Below are 17,224 nucleotides of genomic sequence, written 5' to 3'. Positions count from 1 at the left end.
CGAAAGCCTTCCACAAGGAAATCTTATTCTAAGTGGAATAGGTTTACCACATGGTGCACGCAAAACGGTATCGACCCCTTTTCCTGCCCCACTTCGTCTCTATTAGACTATCTCTAGCACCTTTCAGACTCAGGTCTCCAGACTTCCTCGGAGAGGGTACACCTGAGTGCCATTTTAGCATACTACAAGGGAGTAGGGGATGCCCTGGTTACAGCGCAACCCCTTGTGAGTTGGTTTATGAGGGGCCTGCTACAACTTATGCCCCCTCTATGGCCACCAATCACCGAATGGGACCTAAACTTAGTACTTGCAAGACTCATGCGTTCCCCATTTGAGCCTTTGCACTCCTGCGATGTTAAATTTCTTACATGGAAAGTCCTCTTCCTAGTAGCCATTACATCTGCTAGAAGGGTTAGTGAGTTACAAGTACTTGTCACATACTCACCCTATACAAGGTTCCTACATGACCGAGTGGTCCTCCGTACTCACCCTAAATTCCTTCCCAAGGTGGTTACTGACTTCCACTTAAATCAGTCTATAGTCTTGCCCACCTTTTTCCCAAGGCCCCACTCTCACCAGGGTAAGAGGTTTTACGCACCTTGGACTGTAAACGTGTGCTTGCATTTTACCTAGACTGCACTGCAGTCCATAGGAAATCCACCCAACTCTTTTTGTTTCTTTCAATAAAAACAAACCAGGAGTTGCAGTGGGCAAACAAACTCTCTCCAGTTGGTTAGCGGACTGTATTGAATTCTGCTATAACAAAGCAGGCACCTTCTCCAGGGACGAGTGAAGGCAACCTCAGTAGCAAACTATCGTTCAGTACCGATTGCTGAGATTTGTAAAGCTGCAACATGGCGCTCTCTTCACACATTTGCAGCACATTACTGCCTGGGCACGGAAGGACGCCAAGACTCTGCCTTTGGACAATCCGTCATGAAGAACTTATTTCCAGTATAATCCCAACTCCTTCCACATCCAATCTACTGTGGTTTTCAGGCTGCCTCATTTTCCCCAACAGTACACCAGTTGTTGTGCCTGTTGCACAAATTGTACACTGTTGGTCCAAGTTAAATATGAGTCAGCCTGTAGCTTGCTAATCACCCCCATGTGAGGACTACCATCCTGCTTGTCCTGGAGAAAGCAGAGTTGCTTACCTGTAACATGTGTTCTCCCAGGACAGCAGGAATAAGTCGTCACGAAACCCACCCGCCACCCCATGTAGTTGGGTCCGAAACGTTTTATTTTATTTTTTCGCTCGCACCTTTTGCTACAAACGAGACTGAAGGGAGACCCCTGTGGCCTCAGGGATTATGGCAAGCTGGGCATGCTCAGTGTGCCAGTCAAAAGTTCTAGAGACTTTGATAGAAAAGTTTTCCATGATAGGGCTCCATCCAATGACGTCGCCCACATGTGAGGACTACATCCTGCTGTCCTGGGAGAACACCTGTTACAGGTAAGCAACTCTGCTTTCTCTGTTCACATTTGTTAAACATGGTCTAGAAATGGAATCTTACAAAGATAGTTAATTTAGACAAACAATGCTTAAGAATCTCTTCAGCTGGCACCTTCAGCTCTCCCACCTTCTACATTTTCTGGATTTCAAAAAGAAAAGAGAATCAATTAGCAGCTTTCTGCTTGAGTCCTCATTTGTGTGGCTGATTGACTTGCTTGTCTACAGAGGAAGCAAAGTTGCTTACCTGTTACAAATGTGTTCTTCATAGACAGCTGGACAAATGAGCTACACAGTCCCACCTTCCTCTATGTAGAGTTCAAGTATATCTGGTAGAAAAGACTGAGGAGACTCAGGTATTTAGTGCACGGGAACTCCCATGCATGCTTAGAGGTTTTTTCTGCGCAAGGGCAGAGCACATCCATGTTAGTGCTAGCAGATGATGTCACCCCACTTGTTTGACTGATTTGCCCCGGTGTCTATGGATAACACCTATTACAGATAAGCAATTTTGCTTTACTCAAGCTACTGAATATCTTTCTATTAGAAATATTTTAAACACTGGAATTTAGATGAGAGAGGAGTTAAATGTGAACAACTGCATGAGTGGATTCTCCTATGTAAAATCCTTTCAAAGGTATGTAAATCATTTTGTCACCATAACATTTTGTCTTTCCTAGATAAATTTAACACATATGTGACTCTTAAAGTACAAAATGTGAAGAGCACAACGGTTGCAGTGAGGGGGGACCAACCTTGCTGGGAACAAGACTTCATGTTGTGAGTATTCTAATAAAAGCACTGTGTTTCTAGAAAATTCATAAAATGCAGGTTATGAAAAAGTTAATTTCATGCATAATTTTCACACGGAGCTGCCCAAGATTTCTTAAAAAATGTTTGCACTACATCTTTCACTACATCTTTCACGTGGTAGGTAAAGTTGTAATTCTGTAATTGGGGTACATTATCAAAGACTTAGTTTCCTTTTATGCAGGTAAAAATAGTTAACCCAGATAAATCAAACTAATGCAGCAAAATGGATTTTCATCCATCTGAAAATATACATGTGCTTTCATAATACATGTAAACTTGACCACATAAAAAAAATGTCTCTGAAGAAGAAAAGCCTAAAGGTCTTTACTGCTCAGGCACAGGATGCTACTACTGCACTGGGATCAGAGAATATCCTCTCAGGAGCAGGGCAGGACCTCAGGGCTGGAAATGGATGTCTTGTGCCTAGCTTGCCCTCTCCCCTGCAGGTTGAGCCCTTGGGTTCTGGGGACCAGTAGGGTTTAGCTGGACAGGTTGGATAAGCTGGTCAAGGCAGGGCAGACACAGGCTGGAGGTTGCGAGCAGAGACACACTGGAACAGGGGATGAGTTGATTAGATACTGAAACAGGCGAGGAGCTGTGCAGTAGGTACTGGAACAGACAGGAATTTGTGGATTGGATACTGGAACAATAAAGGAACTGTGGACAGGGCATTGGGGACTGGACTAGGCAGGGCACTACCTGACCAGAAAAGGGCAGGACTAAATAAAGCAGACTAGGGCAGGACTTAGACAAGGACAACAGAGAACACAGAAGCTGTGGGGGGATATGATAGAGGTCTTGAATAAGTAGATATGAATCGGTTATTTACACTTTCAGATAATAGAAGGACTAGGGGACATTCCAGGAAGTTAGCAAGTAGCACGTTTAAGACTAATTGGAGAAAATTATTTTTCACTCAACGCACAATTAAGTTCTGGAATTTGTTGCCAGAGGATTTGGTTGCAATTACTGTAGCTGGATTCAAAAAAGGTTTGGATAAGTTCTTGGAGGAGAGGTCCATTAACTGCTACTAATCAAGTTTACTTAGGGAATAGACACTGTTATTACTGGCATCAGTAGCATGAGATCTTCTTGGTGTTTGGATAGGCCACAGAGCAGAGTGTGTAAGGTAACAGAAGGCCCAGAGGCTGCAAGGAGCAAGGTATAAGAAGGCCTGGAAGACCACAAGGCATATAGAGCAAAGTAAGAGAGGCCAGGTCAGCCAAGGGTGACTAAATGAAACAGTATCTAGGTTCTGGCAAGGCAGGGTTAAATGGGGCTGGAGCTTGGGTGTGATGCAGGTAGCAAGGCACAGCTTGGCAAGGCAAGAAATGAAGCTTGCTGAGGACCCTTGATGGAGATGACGCTGTACCACAGGCTATCAGGTAGCCAGTGAGTAGATGGCTGGGTAGCTCAGAACAGAGCTTACTGGAGGGCTCTGCTAGTGGGAAGGTGTCACAGCAGGCTGTATCAGGGAATCTTGAGGCTGCATGGCAGGCGAAACCATGACACCTGCGTCTTCAGTCTGTTCCTTTTTATCTGCTGGGGTCATAAGACATGTTATGTATTTTTAGTTAATCAGTGGCCCTTCATTTTTCTGAAGGCTTTACTTGGCCTTTTTCTGGGCTTTGACCTTAAAATCTATGTAATTTCTTTGAGAACAAGCAGGATGGCAGTCCTCACACATGGGAATATCATCCAATGGATCCCAGCACGGAAAACATATGTCAAAGTTTCTAGAACTTTGTCTAAACCTCTCTGGTCCACACAGGATCCCCCTCAGTCTCTTCTTTTCCGTGGAGCCTTCTGTGTTGCAGCAAAAGTTTAGTTTTTTATTTCTGCTTTTTTCTGCCTTTTCAAAGCTATTTTTTCCCATCAATAGCAGGGCTGAATTAGCCATGCTGTCTGGGAAGTGTTGCGACCTGAGGTAGGCGGAGTCTCCTCAGCTAGTAACAGAGCTTTGACTTTGTGCGGCTGTGCGGTGCAGTTCCCACGCGGTTCCCTCTTCTCCTCGGTTTCTTTTTTTCCGCGAGCCGATCGCACACGGGGTTTTTCCTCCTCACACGATTTTTTCCTCACGGAAGATTTTTTTCATAGTTTTTTCTCATTTTTTCATTGAATCGAATCCCAGATGGCTCCCAAGCTGTCGGGATTCAAATATTGCCAATGTGGCAAAATTATGTCCTTAACGGATGGACATAATTACTGCTACCTGTGCCTAGACCTGGAACACGACCAATTGTCGTGTAGAGACTGCAGCCGCATGTCTCCCCGGGCCCAGCGGCATAGGGCAGTGAAAATAGAGTGCCTATGGACCGGCGCCTATGCTCCACTGACCTCTGTTCATTCATCGTCTGGACCGGCGAAGTCGGGTAAGGCCCATAGGAAAAGGGCTTCATCAGTAGACCCCTCTGCAGTGCGCCGTAATCTCCTATCGGGACCCCAGAAGCCGAACCTAACCTTAAAGCAAGTCTGGACTCCGACATCGGAGGGTGCGACGCAGGGAAAGGAGATGCATCGAAGGGTGTCAGGCCTTCTAAGCCTAAAGAACCCCTCCATTCGGCGTCTAAGCAATGGGCGCATGGTGTTTCCACTACGCAATCTGCATCCAAGTCGCACGGCGCATCCACGACGCACGGAGCAGATTCGATGCATGGCACATCCAAGCCATACGACGCAGGTCCAAAGCACGGCGCATCTAAACCGCTGGGTGCAGATTCAAAACATAGAAACATAGAAACATAGAAATGACGGCAGAAGAAGACCAAACGGCCCATCCAGTCTGCCCAGCAAGCTTCACATTTTTCTCTCATACTTATCTGTTTCTCTTAGCTCTTTGGTTCTATTTCCCTTCCACCCCCACCATTAATGTAGAGAGCAGTGATGGAGCTGCAACCAAGTGAAATATCAAGCTTGATTAGTTAGGGGTAGTAGGGGTAGTAACCGCCGCAATAAGCAAGCTACACCCATGTTTGTTTTACCCAGACTGTGTTATTCAGCCCTTATTGGTTGTTTTTCTTCTCCCCTGCCGTTGAAGCAGGGAGCTATGCTGGATATGCGTGTAGTATCAGTTTTCTTCCCCCCTGCCGTTGAAGTAGAGAGCTATGCTGGATATGCGTGAAGTATCAGTTTTTCTTCTCCCCTGCGGTTGAAGCAGGATATGCATTGAAAGTGAAGTATCAGGCTTATTTGGTTTGGGGTAGTAACCGCCGTAACAAGCCAGCTACTCCCCGCTTTGTGAGTGCGAATCCTTTTTTCTTCTCCCCTGCCGTTGAAGCAGAGAGCTATGCTGGATATGCGTGAAGTATCAGTTTTTCTTCTCCCCTGCCGTTGAAGCAGAGAGCTATGCGTGAAGTATCAGTTTTTCTTCTCCCCTGCCGTTGAAGCAGAGAGCTATGCTGGATATGTATTGAAAGTGAAGTATCAGGCTTATTTGGTTTGGGGTAGTAACCGCCGTAACAAGCCAGCTACTCCCCACTTTGTGAGTGCGAATCCTTTTTTCCACATTTCCTCTTGCTGTTGTAGCTTAGAGTGATGTTGGAGTCACAGTAACCATGTGTATGTTTATTGAATAAGGGTATTATCTCCAGGCAGTAGCCGTCATTCTGGTGAGCCACCCACTCTTTATTGACGGCCTCTTGATTTTATGGATCCACAGTGTTTATCCCACGCCCCTTTGAAGTCCTTCACAGTTCTGGTCTTCACCACTTCCTTCGGAAGGGTATTCCAGGCATCCACCACCCTCTCCGTGAAGAAATACTTCCTGACATTGGTTCTGAATCTTCCTCCCTGGAGCTTCAAATCGTGACCCCTGGTTCTGCTGATTTTTTTCCTATGGAAAAGGTTTGTCGTTGTCATTGGATCATTAAAACCTTTCAAGTATCTGAAAGTCTGTATCATATCACCTCTGCTCCTCCTTTCCTCCAGGGTGTACATATTTAGATTCTTCAATCTCTCCTCATAAGTCATTTGATGAAGACCTTCCACCTTTTTGGTCACCCTTCTCTGGACCGCCTCCATCTTGTCTCTGTCTCTTCGGAGATACGGTCTCCAGAACTGAACACAATACTCCAGGTGAGGTCTCACCAAGGACCTGTACAAGGGGATAATCACTTCCCTTTTCTTACTCGATATTCCTCTCTCTATGCAGCCCAGCATTCTTCTGGCTTTAGCTATCGCCTTGTCACATTGTTTCGCCGACTTCAGATCATTAGACACCATCACCCCAAGGTCTCTCTCCTGCTCCGTGCACATCAGCCTTTCTCCCCCCATCGAATACAGTTCATTCGGATTTCCACTCCCCATATGCATGACTTTGCACTTCTTGGCATTGAATGTCAGCTGCCATGTCTTCGACCACTCTTCCATCTTCCTTAAATCCCGTCTCATTCTCTCCACTCCTTCCGGCGTGTCCACTCTGTTGCAGATCTTAGTGTCATCCGCAAAAAGACATACCTTACCTTCTATCCCTTCCGCAATGTCGCTCACAAAGATATTGAAAAGGACCGGTCCCAACACCGATCCCTGCGGTACACCGCTTAAAACCGCTCTCTCTTCAGAGAGAGTTCCATTTACCATCACACATTGTCTTCTGTCCGTCAACCAGTTTGCAATCCAGGCCACCACCTCGGCACTCACTCCTAAGCTTCTCATTTTATTCACCAGTCTCCTGTGTGGGACAGTGTCAAAAGCTTTGCTGAAATCCAAGTAGATGACATCGAGTGCTCTTCCTCGATCCAATTCCTTGGTTACCCAGTCAAAAAAGTCAATCAGATTTGTCTGACAGGATCTTCCAATGGTGAATCCATGCTGCCTCTGGTCCAGCAATTCTCCCGACTGTAGATAGTTCACTATTCTCTCTTTCAACAGTGACTCCATTACTTTTCCCACCACCGAAGTGAGGCTAACCGGTCTGTAGTTACCAGCCTCTTCTCTGTTCCCACTCTTGTGACGCATCTAAACCGCTGGGCGCAGATTCAAAGCATCAAAAAAGGTTGTGTTGGACTCGAACCGGGGCACATTTTTTCATCATAGTGTGGGTGAAGTACAATGTACTCCCAAGGAGAAAGAGGGACAACCTGTGCACAGCAAAGGTGCTCCTACGACACAGACCTAGTCAGATCAAACATCTCTATTTTTAGAGAATACTCCTAAGAAAAGGTCTCAAAAAAAGAAACACCAAGAAGTTTCCCCCACTCCTTCTAAATCCAGTAGAGACATTGACGTGGAGATTCTTTCCACAGCAGAAACCTCTTCATCACTACAATCTATTGTAAGTGACCACTCTCTCTCTCCGGAATGTCATCAGCCTCTAAATCCAAAGGACTGTCTTCCGCACAGCAAACTCATTTGACCAAGAGGCATCATTTGACTCTGATCATCAAGTCCACATCCCAAATTGTGGAAACTTCTCCTGCTCATTTTCCTTCAAAACCTAAAAAGTCAAAGATAGACATTCCTCCACAGGGAACACTTGCAGAATCTGCCATGTCAAAGATCTCAGAGGCGCTATCCTCTTTCTTTCAGGATTTGGAACAGGCTAACCAGTTACCTCCTGAGTCCCCCTCACAAACTCCTTTTGCCTGCTCTCCGCCCCTAGGCCGGCCCTCCCCGCACGTTTGGCGCGGACCCATCGGGGTCAGGGGAGGTGGACCCGGGTCAGGCATCCTGTGAGGCTGGTGAGGCGGCCTCTCCCAACAGAACGCGCCAAAAGTTTAAAAACTTACCCGCAGAAGGAAGCCTAAAAAAAATAGCAAAGGAAGCCGGTAAGTCCGCCCCAAGAGCCCCGACGTCATCCCAGGTGCCCCAGGAGCCCTTTATAGGGCAGAGACTGCTCCAGGCGTCACGCGCCTAAGGAGCGCGACAAAGGGGCCCACCCCTTTGTGCGCCCTTTTGGGCGTACCTCAGCAAAGAACTGCACTCCTCACCGCCCTTTAGCTATCATTAACCCTCTTCAAACTCTACTCAAGCTCTACTGCAGAATAGCATTCTGACGTGCACCCAACCCTCAAGCAGACAGACGGCCTCCATTCATCCTCCAACTCCTGAAGGAGATTGTAGTGACCCCGGCTCCTCCCCACCTCTCCCGGAAGTAAGCCCCACACCTCAAGCCTCTTCCGACTTCTACCAGCATTCAGCTAGTCTATTCTTGCATTCGTCCAAGAACTCATCAACCACTCATCCAGCAATCTTCCAGCATTCACCCAGCCTCTGCCAGCTCTCATCCAGCCCCCTCACCCTCCCTCCAGCCTCTTCAAGCATACATCCAGCACTCTTCCAGCCTCCTCCAACATTCAGCATTCATCCAGCATTCAACACTTAACCAGCATTCAGCTAGCAATCAGCCAGCCTCCTCCAGCACTCTTCCAGTCTCCTTAAGCTTTCAACAAACCACTTCCAGCATTCATCCAGCATTTTTACCCAGCCTCTTCCAGCATTCCCCTAGCCTCTTCTAGCTCCCGAAGGAGTTTGCAGTGACCCCGGTTCCTCAAGCCGCTTCCATCGCTTCTCTCACACCAGCACTTCAACAATCATCGACCACACACTGACACCCTCCAGTCGGCGACGTGGGACCAGAGAGATACTTACACAACAGGAGTGTGCTACACAGGCATTCACCCAGATACCTCCCCTCTGTGCGACAGTCTTTTCCCGCACTCCTCTACCCATCCAGGGGAGCCCTTCCTCTTCCTCTTCCCCTACACCACACTCCGCATCCTTTCTCTGATCCCTGCAACCAAAAACAAAACCCACCATGATACAAACATTTCCTATCCCTATTATCACACACCCCTACCTTTACAGAGGTAAACTACCTTCTCCTACTTATCAGCGTTCAAAAAGATCTCTTATTCCTATCATGACCCTCACCTCTTACTCAGTTCCTAGGTCTCTCTTTAATCACTCTAACACTTCTTAACTCATAATCCCTCACTAAAAAAATTCATATTCTCAACTACCTGTTGGACTCCCAACCCGATATCTGTGCTATCACTGAAACCTGGTTGCAAAACCCAGATACCGTTCTAATAAATCAACTGCCGCTACAACTCTATGATATCTTCTCACTACCCAGACTCAAAAAAAGAGGGGGCGGATTATTGTTAGCAGCAAAAAAAAGAATTAAGACTATCTCTTCAAACCGTGAAACAGACTGCTAAACTAGAAATTGGCCTATTCAAATCTAACCAACTACAAATATGCATAATCTATGCCCCCCCAGGGCTTCTAGAGTCTGACCCTTCTCCTCTCATTGAAATCATAGCCAAACACATCAACACAGACTCCCCAGCTAGGAGACTTCAACATCCATGTTGACTCCCCCACACTGTCACCTAACTGCGAAGCCCTCCTTTCATCTTTCTTGGCCATGGGTTTCAAGCAAATCATAAATAAACCCACCCACAAAGCTGGCCACACCCTGGACCTTATTTTCATAAATGAATCCTTCTCCCTTCCCTCCTGTACCCCCATCTCCTGGTCAACCACTCAATGATATCCACTGAACTGTCTATAAGAAAAAATTGTCTCCTCTAGTCCCCAAAACAACTATCCACTTCAGAAAACCATGCTCCATGGATGACCTCAGCTCCCAACTCTCCACTGACCTACTTAACTTGGATCTCTCCAACGCCGACTCCGCTTTGACCTCATGGCTCAACATCACGACCTCCGTAGCAAACAAGATATGCCCTATGACAGTTAAAGAAATCAACCCAGATCAACGTCACAAAAAACCCTGGTTCTCTACAGAACTCAAGAAGCTCAAATAAGACCTACGACACAAGGAACATCGTTGACACAAGGATCCCACACCCACCTCACTAGCTACCTACAAAACCTCCAAGAACTACTACAGGGTCACAATTTTATGCACCAAGAGAGATTTCTACGCCAAAAAATACATAGCTTTCTCTATGACCCAAAGGCACTATTTTCATATGTCTCAGTCCTCACAAAACCTATTCCACCAACCATCCCTGAAGAAGAAGCCCAAAATAAATCCATCGAATTGGCTTTATTCTTTGAAAAGAAAATAAACAATTTACTTGCACCTCTGACCACACCAAACAATCAGCCTCCTCCCGTGTACAACTCACCCCCATCTATCCACAAACCCTTGCTTGAATCCCTCACATCCTCCCTTGAAATCGAATCCATTCTCAAGAATATGAAGTCTTCGTCCCATCCATCTGACCAACTACCTACTAAACTCTTACTTTCCATCCCAAACACCATAGCCAAGCATCTGGCTGAAATTATAAATTGCTCCCTCTCCCAAGGATCTGTTCCCGACGCCTTGAAACTTGCTTCACTAAAAAAAAAAATCCCAACCTGGATCCAGCTATCCCCGCAAACTTTCGTCCTATAGCCAACTTACCATTTATCGCCAAACTAATGGAAAAAGTAGTCAACAACCAACTCTCCGATTACCTAAACTCCCACAACATTCTCTACCCTTCCCAGTTTGGATTCCGGAAACAACTAAACACGGAATCTCTCCTAATTTCTCTAACAGACAACATCTTAATGGGCATAGACAAAGGCCAATCCTTTCTACTAGCTATACTTGACATATCAGCAGCGTTTGACACAGTGAACCATTCAATCCTCTTCAACCGACTTTCGGAAATCTGCATCTCTGGCACCGCCCTCAACTGGTTTAAATCCTTCCTCAAGAATAGGATCTACATGGTCAGAATAAATAACAAAGAATCCCACCCCGTATCCTCTAATCACGGAGTTCCTCAGGGTTCGTCCCTCTCCCCAACACTGTTTAATATTTATCTGTTACCTCTCTGCCAGCTTCTAGAAAGTCTTAACCTGAAACACTTCATTTACGCCAATGACGTGTAGATCTTGATCCCCATCACAGATCCTATATCCAATGCCCTAAATTTCTGGAACAGCTGCCTTCGCTCCATAAATCTCCTCCTCTCGAGCCTTAACCTTGTCCTCAACACTTCCAAAACAGAACTCCTCCTCATCTCTCCCAATGACTGCATCCCTCTAGTCAGCAACTCCAACATATCGTCAGTGAACCAGGTGAGAGACCTCTGAGCTATTCTAGACTCCAGAATGAACTTCAAAAAGTTCATAAATTACACCACAAAAGAATGCTTCTATAAGCTACATGTCCTAAAACAGCTCAGACCCCTCCTACACCATCACGACTACCGCTCAGTCCTGCAGGCCATACTGTTTTCAAAAATTGATTACTGTAACGCGTTACTCCTCGGCCTTCCTGCCTCCCACAAAACCACTACAAATGCTCCAAAATGCCGCAGCTAGGATCCTAACCAACTCAAGGCGTAGAGACCATATCACACTTATCCTCAGAAATCTACACTGGCTACCCATCAACTTTAGAATCCTGTTTAAGACCTTGACCATTATCCACAAAACCATCTAATCCACACTCCAACTCAACATTCCACTCAACCTCCATACCTCTAACAGACCTATCAGAACAGCATATAAAGGATCTCTCCAGGTCCCACCCACTAAATCCAGAGCTCACCCCTCCATTCGGAAATGTGCTCTGTCCACCGCAGGACCCTCTCAATGGAACTCATTACCACCAGAGCTCCGCCAGGAACAATGCCCTTTCATCTTCAGAAAGAAACTGAAAACCTGGCTTTTCATACAAGCCTTCCCTTGATTGGACACTTCACAGTAATGGACCAGACACAATTTTCCCCTCTCATTCTGCGGTCTTTCTCCTCCCCCCCACCCTATCCCTTCCCCTTTCTCCTTTATTTCGTCGCCCCGGACTGATGCCACCTAAACTGAAAAACTGTCTACAGATGCCACCTTAACCTGAAAAACTGTTTTGCCTGATAACTACTCTGACTGAAAACCTACTAGGTCTTTCGCATAGTTACTAGTATACATTGTTTGTTACCTAATCTACTTTACTTTATAGTAGTGTTATGTTAAGCTAACTCTCTCTCTTAGTTGTCCCGAATGCATCACCCTGTTTTTTGTAACTTTCTTCTTTATACTATATAACTGGTTACCCCTGTTTTGCTGTAAACTGGTACGATAAGATATTTATCTTGAGTATCGGTATATTAAAAGATTTTAAATAAATAAATCACCTTCACTTGCTCCTATTCCACAAGAACCTTATTCAGAACCGGAATTTCAACCCACCAGCCTGGTTTCCCAAATTTCAATTGTTCTTCTAACTCTTCGACAGGACTTCCTTCTGATTCCCCGAAGAGACTACCGCAACCCTATTCCCCCTCCAGAAGACTTAACCTATGCTAAGTTTATTGAAAAGGTGGGTACCCTCCTCCAAGTCCCGACAGGGAAAATACCAGACCCAAGGGCTGACATGATGGGAATTCTAAAGATATTCGAAGCCCCCGCTGAACCAACTGCCCTACCACCACATGATGTCTTACAGAATATTTGGAAGACTCCTTTTTCCACTTCAGCAACTTCCAGAAAGATTGATATTAAATACAAAATACGGAATTCCTCCATTTATGAGACTCCTCAACTTCCCCATCAATCTGTCGTCGTGGAGTCCGCTCTTTCAAGGGCAAAATGCTCCAAACTTCATTCCAACGCCCCACCAGTTAAAGAGAGTAAATGCTTGGATGACTTTGCAAAGAAGATGTATCACTTCTCGATGTTAACCTCCAGGATTCAACATCACCAATTTTACACCACGCAGTACCTTTTTGAAACTCTGCAGAAATTGCGCCCACTTTGCATCTCAGAAGACAACACTCTTCCACAACCCTTTCTAGTCCTAGAAGAAGATCTTCGACATCTTCTTCAATCCATTTTTTAATCCTTTGAATCGACAACACGGGCTTCTGCTACAGCCATCGCTGCCAGGCGTCTTGCATGGCTCAAAGCCAGTGCTATTTGAATAGACGTCCATGAAATATTAACTAAAGATCTAGGGCACAGGGTGAGGAGAACAGAACATTTAATAATATAACAGATTTCACATTTTAGAAAGTACGTTGTGTTGAGGTTCTTATATTCCTTCGTTAAATTTATTCCTCATGTTTCAATTGATTTCTCTTGACTTCCTTATTATTGTAGTGATCGGCAGTCAAATGATTTTAAGTTAGGTTATAAGAATTTTTGAATAGCCATTTTTAGCTCACTTTTACATTTTTTTCTATCTGTTATCAAACATAACATGTCAGGTAGAGAATTCCAAAGTTTTGGACCCGCAATGGAAAACACGTGATCTTTTACTTGCGACAGATGTGTGCTCCGTATTGTGGGAACAGTCAATAGTCTTTTATTTTGAGATCTTAGTGTTCACTGTGGTGCATATGACTGTATTGTCCTGCTGATCATATCGGTGTTACTTGAATGAATGATTATGAATATTAACATTAGTACTTTAAAATAGATTCAGGATTGTACTGGCAGCCAGTACAGAGAAATCAGTGAGGGTGTAATGTGATCACATTTCCTAGTTCCTAACAGAAGTCTTGCTGATGCATTTTGCAATAATTGTAACAGTTTTAGGATACTTGCAGGTATACCGAATAATGAGTTACTAGTAGTCTAGGTTGGAGAAGATTAGAGTCTCTGCAATACAGTACAGAAGTCCTCACAGGTTAATAGAGGTTTTAACTGATGTAATAATATGCAGCTTGGCATAGCCTGTGTTAATTTATTGATGTGCTTTTCATAGTAAGGTTCTCACCTAGCTGTATACCTAAATCCCGTACTTAATTTGAGGGAGTAATTTGAAAATTACCCAGGTCTAGAGCCTTTGGTTTGACTATCGAAGAGTTTCTACTTAGCCAAATTACTTCAGTCTTGCTAGGGTTTAATGTTAGTTTGAGATTAGCTAGCTCCAGTTGTATTACTTTCATATAGGTTGAAAGTGTAGATCCTGCTTTTTCCAATGATTTGAAGAATGGAATGTAGAACTGTATTGTATCTCAGCATACAAGAAGAAAGTAATTCCTAAATCCACCAGTAATTTACACAGTGGGAGCTTATAAATATTGAATAGTGTTGCTGAGAGGGCTGAGCCTTGAGGTACACCTAGTTTATAGTTTTATTGTTTTTTATATACTGCGCATTGGCCAGTGCGAGACTGTGCGAGAGATCAGAGGTATTGGGGGGGGGGGGGGGGGAAGGCGTACAGAAGACCTTCCAGTCGATGAGGAATGCGTCCTGCGCTAGTCTCTGGGAGCTGGGGTACACCAAGCAGGTCTGCACCTTGCAATTTAGTTCTGTAGCAAAGAGATCAATGCGTGGCAGGCCCCAGGTCTGAAAGAGTCTGTCTGTCACATCTTTATGGAGTTCCCACTCATGAGTGTGAAAGATTCTGCTCCAGCTGTCTGCCCTCGCGTTGTTGATGCCAGGTAGGTACGTTGCCTGCAGGGTAATGGATTTCTTGTGCACCCATTCCAGGATCCTCACTGCCTCTCTGCAGAGGTTCCAGGAACCGGACCCTCCCTTCCTTGTTGATGTAGAAGATGGCTACCTGGTTTTCCATGTGGACCATGAATGTCTTCCCTCGGAGTGCTGGTTCGAAGGCTCAAAGAATGTTTTGAATGGCTCGTAGCTCTAGTAAGGTTAACATCGTTCCCAGGCTGACCACAGGCCTTGAGTTTGAAGGTGAACTAGGTGAGCGCCCCAACTGTTGCTGGAAGCATCTGTGGTAAGGATGGTGTGATGAGTTGGAGTCCGCAGGGGGGCTCCCTCCATGAGAGCTGTTAGTGGAAGCCACCACTCCAAATCCCACTTCATGCTGGGCATGAGGGTGACAGGAGTGGAGAGTTGGTTGGAAAACTGGTTCCATTGGGTCTTCAGACCCCATTGCAGATGCCGTATTTGGAGGAGAGTATGGGGAATGATGTAGACAGCTGATGCCATGTGGCAGAGGATTGTGAGGATTTGATGAGCTGGAGCAGTGGTGGCCCCTTGGAGACGTCTGGCAAGCGATGTCAGGGCGAGAGCTCGGGTTTCCAGGAGGAAGGCTCTGTCCCAAATGGTGTTGATATGGGCTCCAATGAACTGTAAAACTTGAGTGGGTTGCAGATTTGACTTTTTGTAGTTTACTACTAGCCCTAGGTTGTCTAGGCAGTGTATGGTTGTGAGGAGATTGGTCTGCAGGAGAGACGGGTTGGGGGCCACCAGCAGCCAGTCATCCAGATAGGGGAATATTTGAATCCCCCATCGGAGGTGAGCCAAAGCTACCGCTAGGCATTGGTAAAAACTCTGGAGGCTGAGGACAGGCCAAATGGGAGCACCTTGTACTGAAAATGGTGGCCAGTGGCCATAAAGCATAGGAACTGCCAGGAAGCAGGGTGCATCGGTATGTGCGATTAGGCATCCTTGAGGTCCAGTGAACACATCCAATCGTTGGGTCGAAGGAAGGGCAGGATGGACTTGAGTGACGTCATTTTGAATTTTTCCCTCGTCAAGTATCTGTTGAGACCGCGAAGGTCTCCGAAACCCTCCCGACTTCTTGGGTATAAGGAAGTATTGGGAGTTGAAGCCCTGGTGGAACTGGCCGCAGGCAGTTCGCGGATGCACTGTTGCTGAACTAAGCTGTTGATCTCCAGTTGCAGTTGACCGCAATGTGCCAACAGGTGTTTCTGGCGCACCAGGTGTGGCGTGGAGGGGGTGGAGTGAAAATTGAGGGAGTAGCCCTCCCAGATGATTCATAGAACCCAGAGGTCGGATGTGATGTCCTTCCATGCCTGAAGAAAGTGGGAGAGCCTGCCTCCAACGGGGAGCGGAAGCAATGAGTGCATTCGCCCTAAAAGCCTTGGGAGGGTTTAGGGGGTTGGGGTTCTGAGGTGAACGAGGATGCTGGGGAGCGCGCTGGCATTGCCAAGCCCCCTGTTGCTGAGAAGACTGAGGGTGAGTTGGAGTATATTGCGGGGGCTGGAAGGCTGGGTATGGCCTGTATGGTCGACGCTGGTAATATGGTTTTCTATATGATGTGAAGTAGCGCCTCGAGGAAGCCGCATCTGCAGGAGAAGCCAGGGACTTTACTATCTTCTGCTCTTTTGAGCTGGGCTACCATTTCTCAAAACTTGTCCCCGAAAAGGTTATCTGGTAGACAGGGTAGGTCAGCGAGCATTTCATGAACATCCTCGCAGATGGCACTGGCTCGCAGCCACGCGAGACGTCAGGCCGCAATGGCATTGGCCATGGACTTAGCCAAAGTCTCGAACCCCTCAAACTGTGCGCAAGAGATGCCTCAAGCCTTCCTCCAAATTGTGAAATTGCTCTGGAGGTTGATGGTCCGGGAACGCCTCCTGGAGCAAGGGCTTCAACGATTGCAGACACTCATATAAATATTGCGTAATGTAAAATTGGTGTTGCTGGATTTTCGCATTGAGCATCCCAGACTGAAAAGGCCTTCTTTCCAAAGTCATCTAGATATTTCAAATCTTTCCCAGAAGAATTGTTCGAGTGAAGGCGAGATGTTTTAGCCCTCTGCATGGCTGACTCCACAACTACCGAGGCGTCAGGAAGCTGTATTGCCGAGTAGTATGGGGATTGCTTCATTCGAAATTTGAGGTCCGTCTTTCGGGAAGTTGATGGTCCCGCAAAGGGAGTTTCCCAGGCCCTGATCATGACCGCATCTAGGACTTCACGGGAGGGCAAGGCCATGGGCTCCGCAGGTGACTCAAAAATCTTGAAGATACCCAGGATGTCTGCTCTTGGATCAGGGACTTTCCTCGTCCCAACTGAGGCGTTGCCCCACCTTCTCCAGAAACTTTGAATAAGACAAGTATTCCGGAGGGGAGACTGGCTCAGGTTGTTCCTCCGCCGGATCAGAGGGGTACCTTGTGGAGGATCCCGGCGATGTGGACGGCTGGGAGAAAAGATCCCCTGGAAGAGGAATTGGTAGAGGTTGGCCCGGGGAAGGCACTGAGCTGAGACTGTCCTGCGGTGATGGGAGAGGTTCCATCAGTGTTTCTGCTGGATGTCTCCATTGCTGCTCCACAG

At 46.3% G+C, this 17,224-nt stretch overlaps 1 protein-coding gene across 3 annotated transcripts in view; it reads left to right on the top strand.

The window, feature by feature from the left end:
* Window positions 1-17,224, top strand: part of UNC13B (unc-13 homolog B) — a 1,232,326-nt gene that overhangs the window by 50,736 nt on the left and 1,164,366 nt on the right. For all 3 annotated transcript variants that reach the window (XM_029581856.1, XM_029581857.1, XM_029581864.1), the window contains exon 3: window positions 2,134-2,233. In XM_029581856.1, the coding sequence (XP_029437716.1) occupies window positions 2,134-2,233 (100 nt within the window). The remainder of the gene's footprint in view (window positions 1-2,133; window positions 2,234-17,224) is intronic.

This window comes from Rhinatrema bivittatum, chromosome 1 (genome assembly GCF_901001135.1).
Source record: "Rhinatrema bivittatum chromosome 1, aRhiBiv1.1, whole genome shotgun sequence".
NCBI classification, from domain to species: Eukaryota; Metazoa; Chordata; class Amphibia; order Gymnophiona; family Rhinatrematidae; genus Rhinatrema; species Rhinatrema bivittatum.
Note: the sequence above shows the minus strand (reverse complement) of the source record. Positions and strands in the feature narration are given on the sequence as shown.